This window comes from Zalophus californianus, chromosome 11, assembly GCF_009762305.2.
Source record: "Zalophus californianus isolate mZalCal1 chromosome 11, mZalCal1.pri.v2, whole genome shotgun sequence".
NCBI lineage: Eukaryota > Metazoa > Chordata > Mammalia > Carnivora > Otariidae > Zalophus > Zalophus californianus.
This window is the reverse complement of record NC_045605.1, coordinates 57,388,193-57,402,502: the sequence shown is the minus strand read 5'-3', so window position 1 is coordinate 57,402,502 and position 14,310 is coordinate 57,388,193. Positions and strand designations below refer to the sequence as shown.

Sequence of the window (14,310 nt, the reverse complement as noted above, 5' to 3'; positions counted from 1 at the left end):
GTGTAAGGGGCCCAGAGCTGAGCCCAGCATCACGCATGTGCTTCATAAATGGCAGCTCCTATTGCTATTAGATGAGAAAAGAAAGGATGGAACAGGATTCCTGTCCTAGGAAGACCATAGTTTGAGAATGATCTTCAAGGAACTCTAATACAAAGAAGTTGGAGACAAGGCCCTGACCTTAGGACAGGTTGGGCAGGGGAGTGGGGTGCACTGACTGAAGGAATCAGAGGAAGACTCAACTGGAGATACACCTCCTTCAAGTCTTTACTTAAGTGCCACCTTCTTGCTGAGGTCTTCCCTGGCCATTCCATTTACAAATTCTAATCCCTCCCTTCTGCTGCCCACCCTAACTCCCTTTTCTGCCTTATTTTTCAGTAACACCTAACATCATCTGATATATTTAACTTAAAAAAAAAAACCAAAAAAGTTTTGCTGTTGTTTCTCTTGCTGCATCCCTCAACCGAAGCTCCCAGCTTCCAACTGTCAGCCCCATCTCAGAGCGCTCCCTGTTTCCGTGTTCCTGTGATTACCCCCTTCCCTCTCCCCTACAGGCCTGAGGACTTAATGATGCCCAAATGTTTCCAGCTCCAGGGTACCTCGTGATCGATCCCTTGTGGCTTCCCTACTCTCTGCCCACCTCTGTGAATCGAGCCTCCTCAAATTACCGTCCTGAGATGTTCGTCTGCTTCCTGCAGGCCCAGACTGATACATCCTCCTAGGGCCCCTTGCACTTCTCTTAAAGACAGCACTTACCAGACTCTGTCAGCTCCGAACTTCCAGTGCTCTGGCCTTCTAGTAGGGATGGGACATACCACAGTTCTCAGGCCAACGAGGTGTGTTGGCTCTTTAGAGTCTGAAAAGCACCAGCTGTCCCATTTGGTCCTTTCACTTGACCTGTGAGGAGAGCAGAGTGGGAGTCATAGGGGTGCGGTTTAATGCACAGCCTCTGGGAGCCCAGACTTGAGTTCAAACCACAGACCTGCCTCTAACTATATGAACTTGGGCAAATCTTCAGCTGAGCCGCTTTCCTCTTCTTAAAACACAGCCAGTAATTCAACCTTGTGGGTTTGTTATTTGCTGTGAGGATTACATAAAGTGCGTAAAGTGCTGAGAACAGCCCTGGGCCCTTGTGGGTCAGGCTGGAGAGAGGTGAGTACAGTGGAATCGAGTTGAGCTGAATAACACTATCCCCTCACAGGCACCCAGCCCTTCACAGGGCCCAGCATGCCCCCCACTCACCTCTGGTGCAGGTGAGGGTTGTGTTTCAGGCAGGTTTCTGGCAGGAAACAGATGGCTCCCTGAAACTGGGTAATTTGAAGAGAGTATGAGGAGGGTTCAGGAAGCCAGCAAGGAATGGTGCTAGCAATGGTGAGGAGGGACACCATAGCAGGGCTCCAAGGGCAGGGGAGGAAGGGGTTACTAGAAACTGCAGAGGCCAGCAGGCTGGAGCTGTGGCTTTTGGTAGAGATGGCAGATGGCACCCAACCCAGCCCAACCCAACTCAACCCGTGCTGACCCCACAGGGAAAGAGCTGAGGAAGTAAGTACCCTTCTCTCCCTCTACTCCTTCCCTTCTTTATGGTCTTCTAGCACTATCTCCCTTTGCCCCAACCCAGATGGGAGCTCCAGAGCAAGGAGGCCTGTGGTGGGTGGAGAAGGGTGGTGGGCATCTGGAGGGGCAAGCAGGAGGGGCAACGGTCTGATGGGTGGCAACGGCCTGCCCCATTCCTCTTTATCCTGCTCTGGGCAAGGAGTAGGAGAGAGGAGCAGGAGAATGAAGGAATATGTGAGGAGGCTGTGAACCCAGGCTGTTCACCCTAGAAAGAGGCAGGAGGACAATCCGCAGTTCCTCAAATACCCACATGCTCTCTCTCCCCTCCAGGCCTTTGCTGTGCTATTCCCTCCGCCTGGAGCACCTTCTTGCTGGAGCTGGCTAACTCACCCTTACCTGCTACCTCCTCCTGGATCAATCTGTGCCTGAAGTCAAGCCCCAGACTTTTTAGTTTGAGTTCTGAGATACTCTCTTTTCATTTGAGCTAGTTTGAGGTGTTGTTTTTTTTTTTTTCTTATTTACAGCCTAGAATTCTCATTCAATGTCACCTTGAGCCTTTTCTGCCCCTCCTCTCTTTTATGATTTCTCACCTCTGTTTCCATAGTACTCTGTGCAAACTTCTCTCATGATACTTGTAACAGTTTATTATGAATTTTATTTACAGGTATGTCTCCTCCACAAAGCTGTGAGTTCCCTGAAGACAGGGACGAAGTCGGATCCTTCCCTGTGTCCTCAGGGCCCAGCACAAGCTGACACACCTCACACTGGCCATCCCATACCGGTCATGCTCTCTTCAGCTCCAAGTAACACAGATTAAAGGCACATTAGCCAATTAGAGCCTATTGATGTGAGGGCAGCGGTGTGGAGTCTGGAAACCATGTTCTGTGAAGAACAGAAGAATCAGGAAAGTTAAACCTGAAGAAGAGACCACATTTGCTGACCCAACAGGCCATTTCTGGGTACTTCTTCTGTGTGAGGCCCTGGGCTGGGCCTGAGGAGGCCACAGAGGATGCAGCTACAGTCCCTGCCTGGAGAGACCACAGTCTGGACAGGGTCAGATGCGGAACAAAGTAACTATAACAGTGTGGCCACTGCCATTAGAGGAGGATGTAGATAGACGTGGCCAGGATAGGACTCTCAGAGGAGGCCTTGCAGGAGGGTAGAGTTATGACCGTGTTGGAGGCGGGTTTCAGTTTAGGAGGAGGAATACCTGTCTAACAGTCAGAATTCTGTAGGGATGGAAGCCTGCCTGAGCACGGCCATAACGAGCACTTCACAGACTGGATATTGATGTCTGTCCACAAAAGAACCAATGTGGAGGCAATAGGAAATTCTTCGTAACAACGTAGATAAGAAACTTGCTTCCTTTTACATGCTAGGTACTAGGATACAAACACAAACAGTCTCTGGCTTAGAAAACCTCGCAATTTAGGTATTGCAAATATGTAACATTTTAGCCTTAGACCAGCGTCTCTTGGATTTGAATAATGTATGGATTCCTCAAAAATTATTGAGGTACTCAGTGCTGGCAATCCAAATATGTTCAAATTTAAACTCAGTATAAATTCTAATGCAACTATAAAAGCATATCTTTTATATAGGTAATTTTTTATTCAGTACAAACTTTTATTGAATATGAACAAAACCAAAAAACAATAAAGTACCAATAACACTAATGCCACTGGTCTTGTTGAGTTCTGTAAACATTCTCCAGCCTAGTAAGTGAAAAAGGCACAACAGAATCAGAATAGCACATTTTGTGGGGCGCCTGGGTGGCTCAGTCATTGAGCATCTACCTTTAGCTCAGGTCATCCCAGGGTCCTGGGGTCAAGCCCCACATCGTGCTCCCTGCTCAGCTGGAAGTCTGCTTCTCCCTCTCCCACTCCCCCTGTTTGTGTTCCCTCTCTCGCTGTGTCTCTCTGTCAAATAAATAAATACAATCTTAAAAAAAAAAGAATATCACATTTTATAAACGCCTAACAAAATAATGGATCTAGGGAATAATCGTCACGAAAAAGAGAAAAAAACAAAGATACTGCATGCCTCAAGAACACACCACCACTTATGAAGCTGACTTGCCAAATCTTATAAAGCATCAGGCTTTATCTTTCAAGCTTCAGGAAACACAGGAGAAAAAGCTTAAAAAAAAAAGTTGTGGGAGGAATCTATAGGTGAAAAGAGACTAAGGAGACATTTGTGAGACATGTGAACCAAATCCAGTATTTGAATCCTGATTTGAACAAACCAACTGTGAAAAAAAGGAACAAGCAAACAATTGGAAAAATCTGGGGAATACTAACTGGACATTTGTTGATATTGAAGGTTTTCTTTTTTGAGTCCTTATCTTTGGGGAATACATGCTGAAATATTTATGGATGAAATAATATGGTATCTATGATTTGCTTCACAATAATCCCGGGAGGGAGCCAGAAGCAGGTCCCACTTTAAACAAACTAGGGTTGGCCTTGAGTTGATGATTGTATTAGCTGCATGATGGATACATGGGGTTCATTGTTGTTTGTTAAAAACCAAAAGTTTTTTGTTACACCAAAAAACTTTAAAAATGAAAAAAAAATCTAAGATGCTAGAACATTTAAAATTCAGGCATCTCCCTTGTACACTATTGATGGGAATATAAATTGGTATAACTTTAATGGAAGGCAATATGACAATATCCATTAAAATAAAAATGCACATATCCTTTGACTCAGAAAATCACTTCTAAAGATGCAACCTTTGTATTCACCTTGTGCAATGTAACACACACACACACACACACACACACACACACACACACACAGAAGAATTTTCATTGCAGCCTTGCTTGTAAAAGCAAAAGGTTAGTAATAACCTAAATGTCCTCAGTAAGGTACTAGCTAAATAAATCATAAGAAATCCACTGAATAGAATACTCCGTAGTCATTTTTTAAAATGAGGATCCTGGGGCGCCTGGGAGGTTCAGTTGGTTGGGCATCTGCCTTCGGCTCAGGTCATGATCCCAGGGTCCTGGGATCGAGCCCCACATCCCTGCTGAGCAGGGTGTCCTGCTTGTGAGCTCTTCTCCCTCTTCCTCTGCCTCTCCCCCTGCTCGTGCACTCTCTCTCTAATAAATAAATAAAATATTAAAAAAAATAAAATGAGGATGCTCTTTATATAATAATCTGAAACAATCTCCAAAGTGCAATGCTGTGGATATAGTATGTTACTATATGAAAAAAATGTATATAATCATGCACACTTATATATGCATAAAATATCTCTGAAGTATATAAAAAACAATTTACCACCAATCAGCCTCCAGGAAAAAAACTGAGTTTACAGAGGAAAAGAGTAGGAGCAAGACTTACATTTCAAAGCCACCATTTTGCACCTTTTTAATTTGCATTACCTATATTTTAAAAAATCTTCAGTTCTCAGTTTTAAAAGAAATAAAAACAAAATTAAGGCATTCAAAAATATAATTGTAAAGATTATGTACCAATGTGGGAAAATTTATGTAATATTAGGTTTAGCTTAAAAGAGTATACATAATTTTATCCACATAATGACAAGTACATAAAATATGTTTGTTCGTGATCAAGTAGTAAAGACACACAAATGTAGGGGATGGGTTGTCAGGTGGTAGTACAAGCATTGTTTTATTTTTAAATTTTATAGATACTATAATATGGTATGATTATATGTATGGAAAATTATAATTTGGTAAAAAGAAAAATCCGATTTAGATTGCAAAAATCCGATTTCCATAGGGCTTTCAGAGAGAGGCTTTTCCCAAGAAGTAAGGTGTATCTAGTCACGCTGCCAGAGCTGGCAAGGAAGAACAAGATGCCAAACCAGTCACATCCTTACGTTTAGCACTTATTCACCAGACCCTGGACAGTCTGTTTATTTATGGGGAGAAGATTCTGCATAAACAAGAAGAGGCCTTCTGGACGTAGGAAAGCCAGGGTGTTAAATATCCTTCTTCATATGCTTAGTTAGCTTCCTTCCTTGAGGAAGGACTCCTGTGGGAAACTGGGGGTGGGCTCTGTCCAGGCAGGAAGAAGAGCCAGGAACCCATAGCAGTGGCCTGACCTGATCCCATGGGCCTGGCCTCTGCCAAACCCTGGCCTTCTGCTCTGCATCCTCCTGGCTCTAACGACCCACAGTCCACCTGTTCTTGGAGGCTTGGCTCTTCCAGGATGCCTGGCAATCCCAGGCTGCTGGAAGAGTGGATGACATTGTCCTGTTGTCTCATTCTGCACCCCCAAATATTTCTCTGCCTATTGCCTCCCCCTTCCTTGGCCTGCCCCTCCTCGTCCCATACCTCACGTTTATCAGTCCTCTGCCCTCCTCTTCTGTCTCCAGACCTAAACCATAACTCATCACACCCATGTTCTAGATCCACACACCCACTGCCCCTTGGCCCTCTCTACTTGCATCTCCCACAAGTGTTTCAAACTTGATTTACCTAACACTGCACTCATTCTCTTTCTCTCCAAACTTGGTCTTCACCCAGTGTTTCCCATCCCAGCAATACCTCTAGCATCCACCTGGTTGCTCAAGCCAGACACCTAAGGATTTGCCTCGACTCGACTCCAATAATCATGGATAACAGCAGCCGGCATGCAGCCCGGGAAACAGAGAAAGCTGGACTAAAGCAAGCGAAGCAGACACACCAAGAAGCCTGCCAGGGAGGAGAGAAAAGACTATCTGGGTTCCTAAAGGGCTACATGCTCTGGTGTTGCTCTTGAGCCTGGCTGCAGTCTAACCTTGAATTTTATAAGACCCCCCAGGACCTTTTCCAATAATGCCCCCACTGTCACTCTTTAATTTGTTTTTTTTGCATAAGTTAGAGTGAGGTTTCTACATTTGCAAATATAAGAGTCCTATTAATATAAACATATTGCATCAGTTAGAAGAGGCTCGGTTATGCGGTGGTAATGAACAACGCCCACATTTCAGTGGCTTAACTCCACCGCATGTCCAGCAGCAGCGGGGGGCCTCTGCTCATGCAGTCCCTCAGAAAGCAGCCACCCATCTTGAATGTTGGTCACTCTTCCAGAAGGAAAGAGAAACCATAAGGGCTCTGACACCAGCAATTCAGTGCTCCATTGTGGCATGTCACCTCCATTCATAACTCATTGATCAGAACAAGTTGCTTGGCCCCGACTAACGACAAGGGAGCCACACAGTACAGTCCTGCCTGAAATAGCTGGTGAACAACACTAAAAACTACCATATATCTTCTGCTGTTTATTCTGTGCCAAGCCTTGAACCTAATGAAACGGAGGCTCAGGAAGGTCAGGTAACTCAGTCATTGATTCCCAGTGCAAAATGATTCCCAATGATCCAGAAACATGGGACAGGCTGCTGATTGAGAGAATGTACTTAAGAGGGCTAACACAGTACCTGGTACTAAAAATAAGTGTTGAGTAAATGTTTCTTTCCCAGTCTCTGGAGGTATTCAAGACCAGGCTGTATGGTCACTTTATTATGGTTGCTAGAGAGGGTAACCAAGTACTGGATGGGGAGCAACACTGTGCACAGCCTTCCAACCATGAGAATCTAACTCTACTTTTCCTGGAATAATTATTTCCCTTCTTGGCAATAATACTGCAAAGTAATTATCAACTACTATCCACCCCCCATATTCCTACAACAGCACTGTTGGCTCACTCCATGGGGGGAGGCCTAGAAGAGATATGGGTAAATAATGGGTGCACAAACCACCAATCAACTAATATTGACCAAGTGTCCATGCCTTGTAAAGCATACTGTCCTGAGCTCTAAGTCAGTGTGCACAGCAGGAAAAGAGCATGAGAACGGGGCTTATATCTGGCACCCAGGCATGGCTTTGTGATTAATTTACTGTGTGCCTTGAGCAAGTTTCTTCTAAAGTCTTGGTTTCATCTCTGTACAATGTGCAGGCAGGAACATACCTCCAAAGTCCATTTCAGCTTGAATAACTGATAAAAACTGTGTGCAGAGTTAAACATCAAACCTTAGAGGTAGGAAGACTCACCTTTCTTCTAGAAGCCAGCAGGGCCACAGGACCCCGGAAGCTCAAAAAGGACTTTGGATACAATATTACCTAAGGCTGTACTTTGCAATATGGTAGCCACATGTGGCTACTGAATTTCTGAAGAGTGACAACTCCAAAATGAGATGTGCCACAAGTGGAAAATACACACTGAATTTCTGGATATAGCATGGAGAAAGGGAATGTAAAACATTTTTATATTAGGTTAAAGTGTTATTAATGCCACCTGTTTATTTTTCCTTTTTTTTTTTTAAAGATTTATTTATTTATTTGAGAGAGCGAGAATGAGAGAGAGAGTACGAGAGGGGGGTAGGGTCAGAGGGAGAAGCAGGCTCCTCGCTGAGCAGGGAGCCCGATGCGGGACTCGATCCTGGGACTCCGGGATCATGACCTGAGCGGAAGGCAGTCGCTTAACCAACTGAGCCACCCAGGTGCCCTATTTTTCCTTTTTTAATGTGGCTACTGGAAAAGTAAAATTACAGTGTGGCTCACATTTTATTCCTATTGGACAGTGCTTATATAGGGGAAACTGAAGCCCAGAGAGGTAAATGACTTGCCCAAAGAGCTGGTACTGCAACCTGGGTCATCTGACTTCTCATTCAAGGATCTTTCCACCCTAACTGCTTATGGTAGCCAGTCTCCAAGATAGTCCCTAACGATCTTCACTTCCCCTCACCCAGTGCAGTCTCTTCCACACTGAGTCAGATTCATCTATTAGGAAATGATAGAAATGACTGTGTAATTTCCAAGGCTGGGTCATAATACCTTGTGGCTTCCACCTTGTCTCCTTCTGGCATCACTTGCTCCAGGGGAACAAGTAGCTCTGTGGAGTGGCCCACATGGTGAGGAATGCAGGCCTCGTCGACAACCAGTACCAACGAAGCAGAGTGAACCATCTTGGAAATGGATCCTCTATGCCCAAACCTTCAGATGACAGCTGATCCAGTGGACATTTTGACTACACCTCATGAGAGATCTCAACCCAAAATCACCCAGCTGGGCTTTTCCCAAACTCTTGACCCACAGAATATATATGAGATAATGTTTATTGTTTTAAGTCATTAAGTTTTGGGGTGATCTGTTACATAGCAATGAATAGTTAATACACAGCCTTATAAATTTAGAGATCTCATTTAAGGAAAACATACTTCTACCTTTGGCATTTGTACAGTGTGAGAAATTATTCTTGTCTTTTCCTGGGCTCTGGTCTAACTCAGGTTACCTAACTAAAAATAGTTATCAGGCTTGGCAATCCAATGCAAGAAGTCAAGATCTCATTTTATTCTTTAAAGATTCCTTTCCCTTTTATTGCATAAAGCTCCCCACATATCATCCTCACCTGGGCTATCTAGAGATATGATTCCCACAAAATCAAAGGAACTGGAGCCCAGAATTGCCCAATTAAATACATTATTTAGGAGGTAATAAATATTTGAGAACGGATTCTCTATATCTGAGTTTCTCTAAGCTGAGAAAATGGGGTGTCAGTAGTGCTAATGTTACATTTACATAGCATGTGTTTCTTTTCATAATGTTTTCACATCTACTGTTTCTGAGGTAGGTGAGAAGATATAAATAAACCAGCAAACATATGGAAACAATGGCTAAGAGGTCATGCTTTGCTCATAGTCTCATGGTGACTGAATGACAGAGCCAAGTCTAGAATCTGGGTTTCAGTGACTCCCAAGTCAGTCTTGGTGCTTTTCAAGCAGGACCTCCCAGCTGTGATAACATGAACACTCTTCAGTTGGAGCTGTCCTCTGAGATCAACGTGCACTTGTAGGTCTCTTTAAAGGCCTCAAGGAAAGGTGGTATTACTTCATCCACAGTGACGTGCCTTTGGAGCTCCTCACTCAGAGAGGTGACACCTGTCCCAACCAACCCACAGGGGACAATGTGATCAAACCACACAAGGTCTGTAGAACAGTTCAGAGCCAGGCCGTGGGACGTGATGTGCCTTCCACAGCGGACTCCTGCAAGACAAGGAAAAGGGTCTCAGAGTAGATATCCTCCCTCCCCGGGCTTCATGATCTCCCTCAGTGTGATGAAGGAACTGGACTCCATCACTGGTTTTCCAGCTGTTTCTGAGCACCCAAGGGGTTGTGCATAGATCGGGGAAGGGGGACATGGCTGGGGAGGGGTGTGTGGCTCCACAGCTCCTGCACTTATTACAGAGATTCCAGAAAATGTCTTTAACAGAGATTCTGTTATTTTTTTTAAAGATTTTATTTATTTATTTGACACAGAGAGAAATAGCACAAGTAGGCAGAGCAGTAGGCAGAGGGAGGGGGAGAAGCAAGCTCTCCGCTGAGCAGGGAGCCTGATGTGGGGCTCGATCCCAGGACCCTGGCATCATGACCTGAGCCGAAGGCAGCCCCGCTTAACCGACTGAGCCACCCAGGCGCTCCGAGATTCTGTTGCTTTAAAAAAAAAAGAAAAAGTTTGAAAATTACTATGCTCCATCATTGTCCAGACACTGTGATTCATTGTTAGTAACCTAGCAATTCATTTCTCAAAAATATGAATATTGGATGAGATGACTACTGAGGGCCCTCCTGAGGGCTGTGGATATAAGAGATCAGTGAGAAGGCTTAACACCTCAAACGCAGCGGGTCGTTCTGATTCAAAGCCCGCGCCAGATACACTTCCGCCCAGCCCGAGCTTGCTCTCACCTCCATTGGTCCAGCCCCGCCAAGTCCCGCCCCCCGGACCCGCCTCGGCCCTCCGCACTAACCTATCGCGCAGACCTTGCGCTCCCCAAGCCAGACGCCAGTGTAGGGCGGGGGCCGCGCGCGAGCACCGGACAAGCCCTGGAACTCGCACAGGCGCACGGCGCACGCCTCCAGCGCCGCTACGTGCGTGCGCAGGCGCAGGCCCAGGCGTCGCAAGTCTAGGACCGGGTGGCAGAGCAGCTGGCCTGGGCCGTGGAAGGTGGCCAGGCCACCGCGGCCTGTGGTGCGTACCTCGGCGCCCAAGGCCCGCAGCCGCGCCGTCTCCTCCGGCGTCAGGCCGCCGCGCAGCCCGGATGTGTACACGGGCCCCGCGGGCTCGCAGAGCAGGAGCGCGCCCGCCTCAGTGCCTGGCTCGGCCTGTAGCCGCCGCAGCCAGCGCTCCTGCAGGGCCAGCAGCTCGGTGTACGGTATCCGGCTTAGCCGCACCAGCCGTACCGCGGGCAGCCGCATAGCTTCAGCCGGGACGTCTGCGAGGTCCGCCCCCTGCCTTGGCCTGTGGGCGTGACAGGAGGGGCGGGGACTCGGAGGCACGTCCCCAGCCCCTGCTCCAAAGAGCTGGTCGTAGGCTCTAGAGAGATTGTGAGCCCAAGACCCAGTATCAGGTGTGTCTCTTCCACTCATTCATTTCAACAGCCAGTAGGCGTTTGATACAGTGGTGCCCCGGGTATGGGGAAAAGAGTCTGTCCTGGGAAGCTTACAGTCTTACTGCAGACAATAAGCCAAGTGTTAAAGCATTAAATAAGGTTACTTCACATACGGCTAACTGCTAGGAAAAGAACATAAAATAAGGTAATGTGTGTCCTGGTGGAATTACCCGAGGAAGAGAGCGAAAAGGAGGTGAACGTGCAGAAATATGGCGGGGAGCTGTAAGAGTGATGGAAGCAGGATTCGCAGCGGGAGAAGTTAAACTGAAACAACCGCGGCAGAGGCCTCAGCCTGTCTCAAAGAATGCTCTGAGCCGGGGATGACCTTTAAGAGTTATTTCAAATTAAAGAACAGGGGCCAGAAGTTTTTGTCCTATCACTGAGTAGTGATAGAGGCTCTATCTGTAACTCTCGGCAAGGCTGCTTGCTTCTGTGGAAGGCAATACCCAGAGAATTAGGAGCCATAAACCAGCCTACTCCCAGAAGCTGGGGGAATGACGCTAGGTCCTGAGGGTGGATCTGGACCACAGTATCCATTATGTTGTGTTGGATTGTCATTCAAAGAAATCTGAACTCATTCAATAAACTTATCACTGAGTACCAACTATGTGTTGTTAGGCCTATTTCTAGGGGAAGAGGTTGCATAAGGCTATCCCACCCCTGTAGTTCTAATAGCATAAAGAACCCAGTTATTATGTCCTCAATCTGTCCTCTCAATCTATCTTCCAAGCTAAAGGTAAGGATTGTTCAATTGAAAAGAAAGAAAAACAAAAATAAGAAAGCAGGAAAGTGTAGACAATAATGCAACAAATTACTGTTTACCCACCATCCAGCCTTGTCAAAATTTAATATTTTACTCTTTTTGCTTAGGTCTTTTTTAATTGTAGAAACTAATTAACTTCACTCCCTTAGGTGTCTGAAAGACATTTCCTAATATAGACATCATAAAAATCTTAAGCAAATATTAGCAAGTTGAATCCAGCAATGTACAAAAGGATTAATACATCATGATGAAGTAATGTTTATCCCAGGAATGCAAGGTTGGTTTAACATTTTAAAATCAAACAATATAATTTGAAAAACCACATGATTATTTTCAGTAGGTGCAAAAAAAAGCAGTTGGCAAAAATCACCTATCCTGACTAAAACTCCCGGCAAACTGGAGAAAACTAGGAAGAGAAGAGAAATTCCCCAGTCTGATGAAGGGTATTGTATCAATCAGGATTCAGACAAGAGAGAAACCACAAAGGTAACATCTTAATTAATTTTTTTATTTTGAGAAAATTATAGATTCACATGCAGTTGTGAGGAATAATACAGAGAGATCTTGTGTACGCTTTACCCAGTTTTCCCTAATGGTAATGTCTTGCCAATGTCACAGTTAGGATATTGACATTAATATAGTCAGGATACAGAACATTTCCATAAGCACAAGGATCCATCATGTTCTTCTTCTTCTTCTTTTTTCTTTTTTTAAAGATTTTATTTATTTATTTGACAGAGAGAGAGAGACAGCCAAAGAGGGAACACAAGCAGGGGTAGTAGGAGAGGAAGAAGCAGGCTTCCTGCCAAGCAGGGATCCTAACGTGGGGCTCGATCCCAGGACCCTGGGATCATGACCCGAGCCGAAGGCAGATGCTTAATGACTGAGCCACCCAGGCGCCCCTCCATCATGTTCTTCTTTTATATCTATACTGCTATTTAACTCTTGGCAAACACAAATCTGTGTTATATAAATGGAATGACACAATATGTAAACTTTTGGAATTTACTTTTTTTTTTCAGCATAATTTTCTGGAGACTCATCCAGGTTGTTGCATGTAACAATAGTTCATTTCTTTTTATTGATGTGTAGTGTTCCATGGTAGGGATGTACCACATTTTGTTTATCCATTCTCCCACTGAAAAACAGCTAGGTTCTTTCCAGTTTTCAGATATCCTGAATAAAACTGCTTACAAATATTTGTGTACAGGGTTTTTCTGTGTGAACATAAGTTTTCATTTATCTGGAATAAATGCTGACAAGTACAATTGCTAGGTCATATGGTGCTTGCATGTTTAGTTTTTTAAAAAAATTGCCATCCTGCTCTCCAGAGTAGTTGTCCATTTCGTATTCCCACCAGCAATATATCTATGAGTGATCTAATTTCTCTGCATCCTTGACAACATTTGGCATTGTCACCATTTTTTTTTAGACATTCTAGTAGTAGTAGAGTCACATTTTGTTGTGACTTTAACTTGAATTTCCCTAATGGCTAATGATGTTGAACATTCTTCATGTGCTTATTTTCAACCTGAATATCCTCTTCAGTGAAATGTCTGTTCATGTATTTTGCCTATTTTCTAATTGTGATGTTTTAATGTTCAGTTTTTAGAATTCTTTATATATTCTCAGATACATGATTTGTAAATAGTTCCAGGCACTCTGTGGCTTGTATTTTCATCCTTTTAACAAGGTCTTTTGAAGAGCAAATGTTTGTAATTGTGATAAAGTCCAATTTATCTGCTTTTCCTTTCATGGATCATGCTTTTGGTCTAAGAAGTCTTTGCCTAGCCCTACATTCTGAGGAGTTTCTCCTGTGTTTCCCCTATGTTTTGAAACTTTGGTCATGTTTTTTTTAGTTTTTTGGAGGGGAGGGTTGTTTTTTGTTTTTGGTTTGGTTTGGTTTGGTTTGCTTGTTTGTTTTTTTGCCTATGGATGTCCTATTGCTCCAGCACCTTTTGTTCAAAAGCCTGTGTTTCCTTCATTTAATTGCTTTTACATCTTTGTCAAAAACCAGTTGGGCATAAATCCCTAGCAGATACCAAGAGCATTTTTCACAGAACTAGAACAAATAATCCTATGGATTATGAATAATCCTATGAATGTATGAAACTACAAAACACTCTAAATAGCCAAAGCAATCTTGAAAAAGAAGAACAAAACTGGAGGTATCACAGTATCAGTTTTCAAGATATACTACAAAGCTGTAGTAATCAAACCAGTATGGAAATGGCACAAAAATAGACACATAGATCAATAGAACAGAATAGAAAACCCAGAAATAAACCCATGGTTATATGGACAATTAATCTATGAAAAGGAGACAAGAACATGCAATGGGAAAAAGTCTCTTCAACAAATGGTGTTGGCAAACTAGACAACTACATGCAAAAGAATGAAACTGCACCACTTTATTACACTGTACACACAAATAAACTCGAAATATATTAAAGACCTAAATGTGAGACCTGAAACCATAAAATTCCAAGAAGAAAATATAGGCAGTAATCTCTTTGACATCAGCTGTAGAAACATTTTTCTAGATATGTCTCCTGAGGCAAGGGAAACAAAAACAAAAATAAACTATTGGGACTACAG

General features: G+C 44.1%; 1 protein-coding gene across 2 annotated transcripts; it reads right to left on the bottom strand.

Annotated features, from left to right (window-relative positions):
- Nucleotides 1-8,613: 8,613 nt before the first annotated feature.
- On the bottom strand, nucleotides 8,614-10,892 carry LIPT2 (lipoyl(octanoyl) transferase 2). Of its 2 annotated transcripts, none has more exons than XM_027579865.2 (2): nucleotides 10,308-10,892; nucleotides 8,614-9,546 (listed from the first exon to the last, which is right to left on the bottom strand). In XM_027579865.2, exons 1-2 carry the CDS (start codon nucleotides 10,753-10,755, stop codon nucleotides 9,317-9,319), a joined length of 678 nt encoding a protein of 225 aa, XP_027435666.1. In that variant the 5' UTR covers nucleotides 10,756-10,892; the 3' UTR covers nucleotides 8,614-9,316. The 2 variants fall into 2 exon arrangements, with proteins under 2 accessions (XP_027435666.1, XP_035578806.1); XM_035722913.1 differs by having other exon boundaries at nucleotides 10,537-10,892.
- Nucleotides 10,893-14,310: the final 3,418 nt, after the last annotated feature.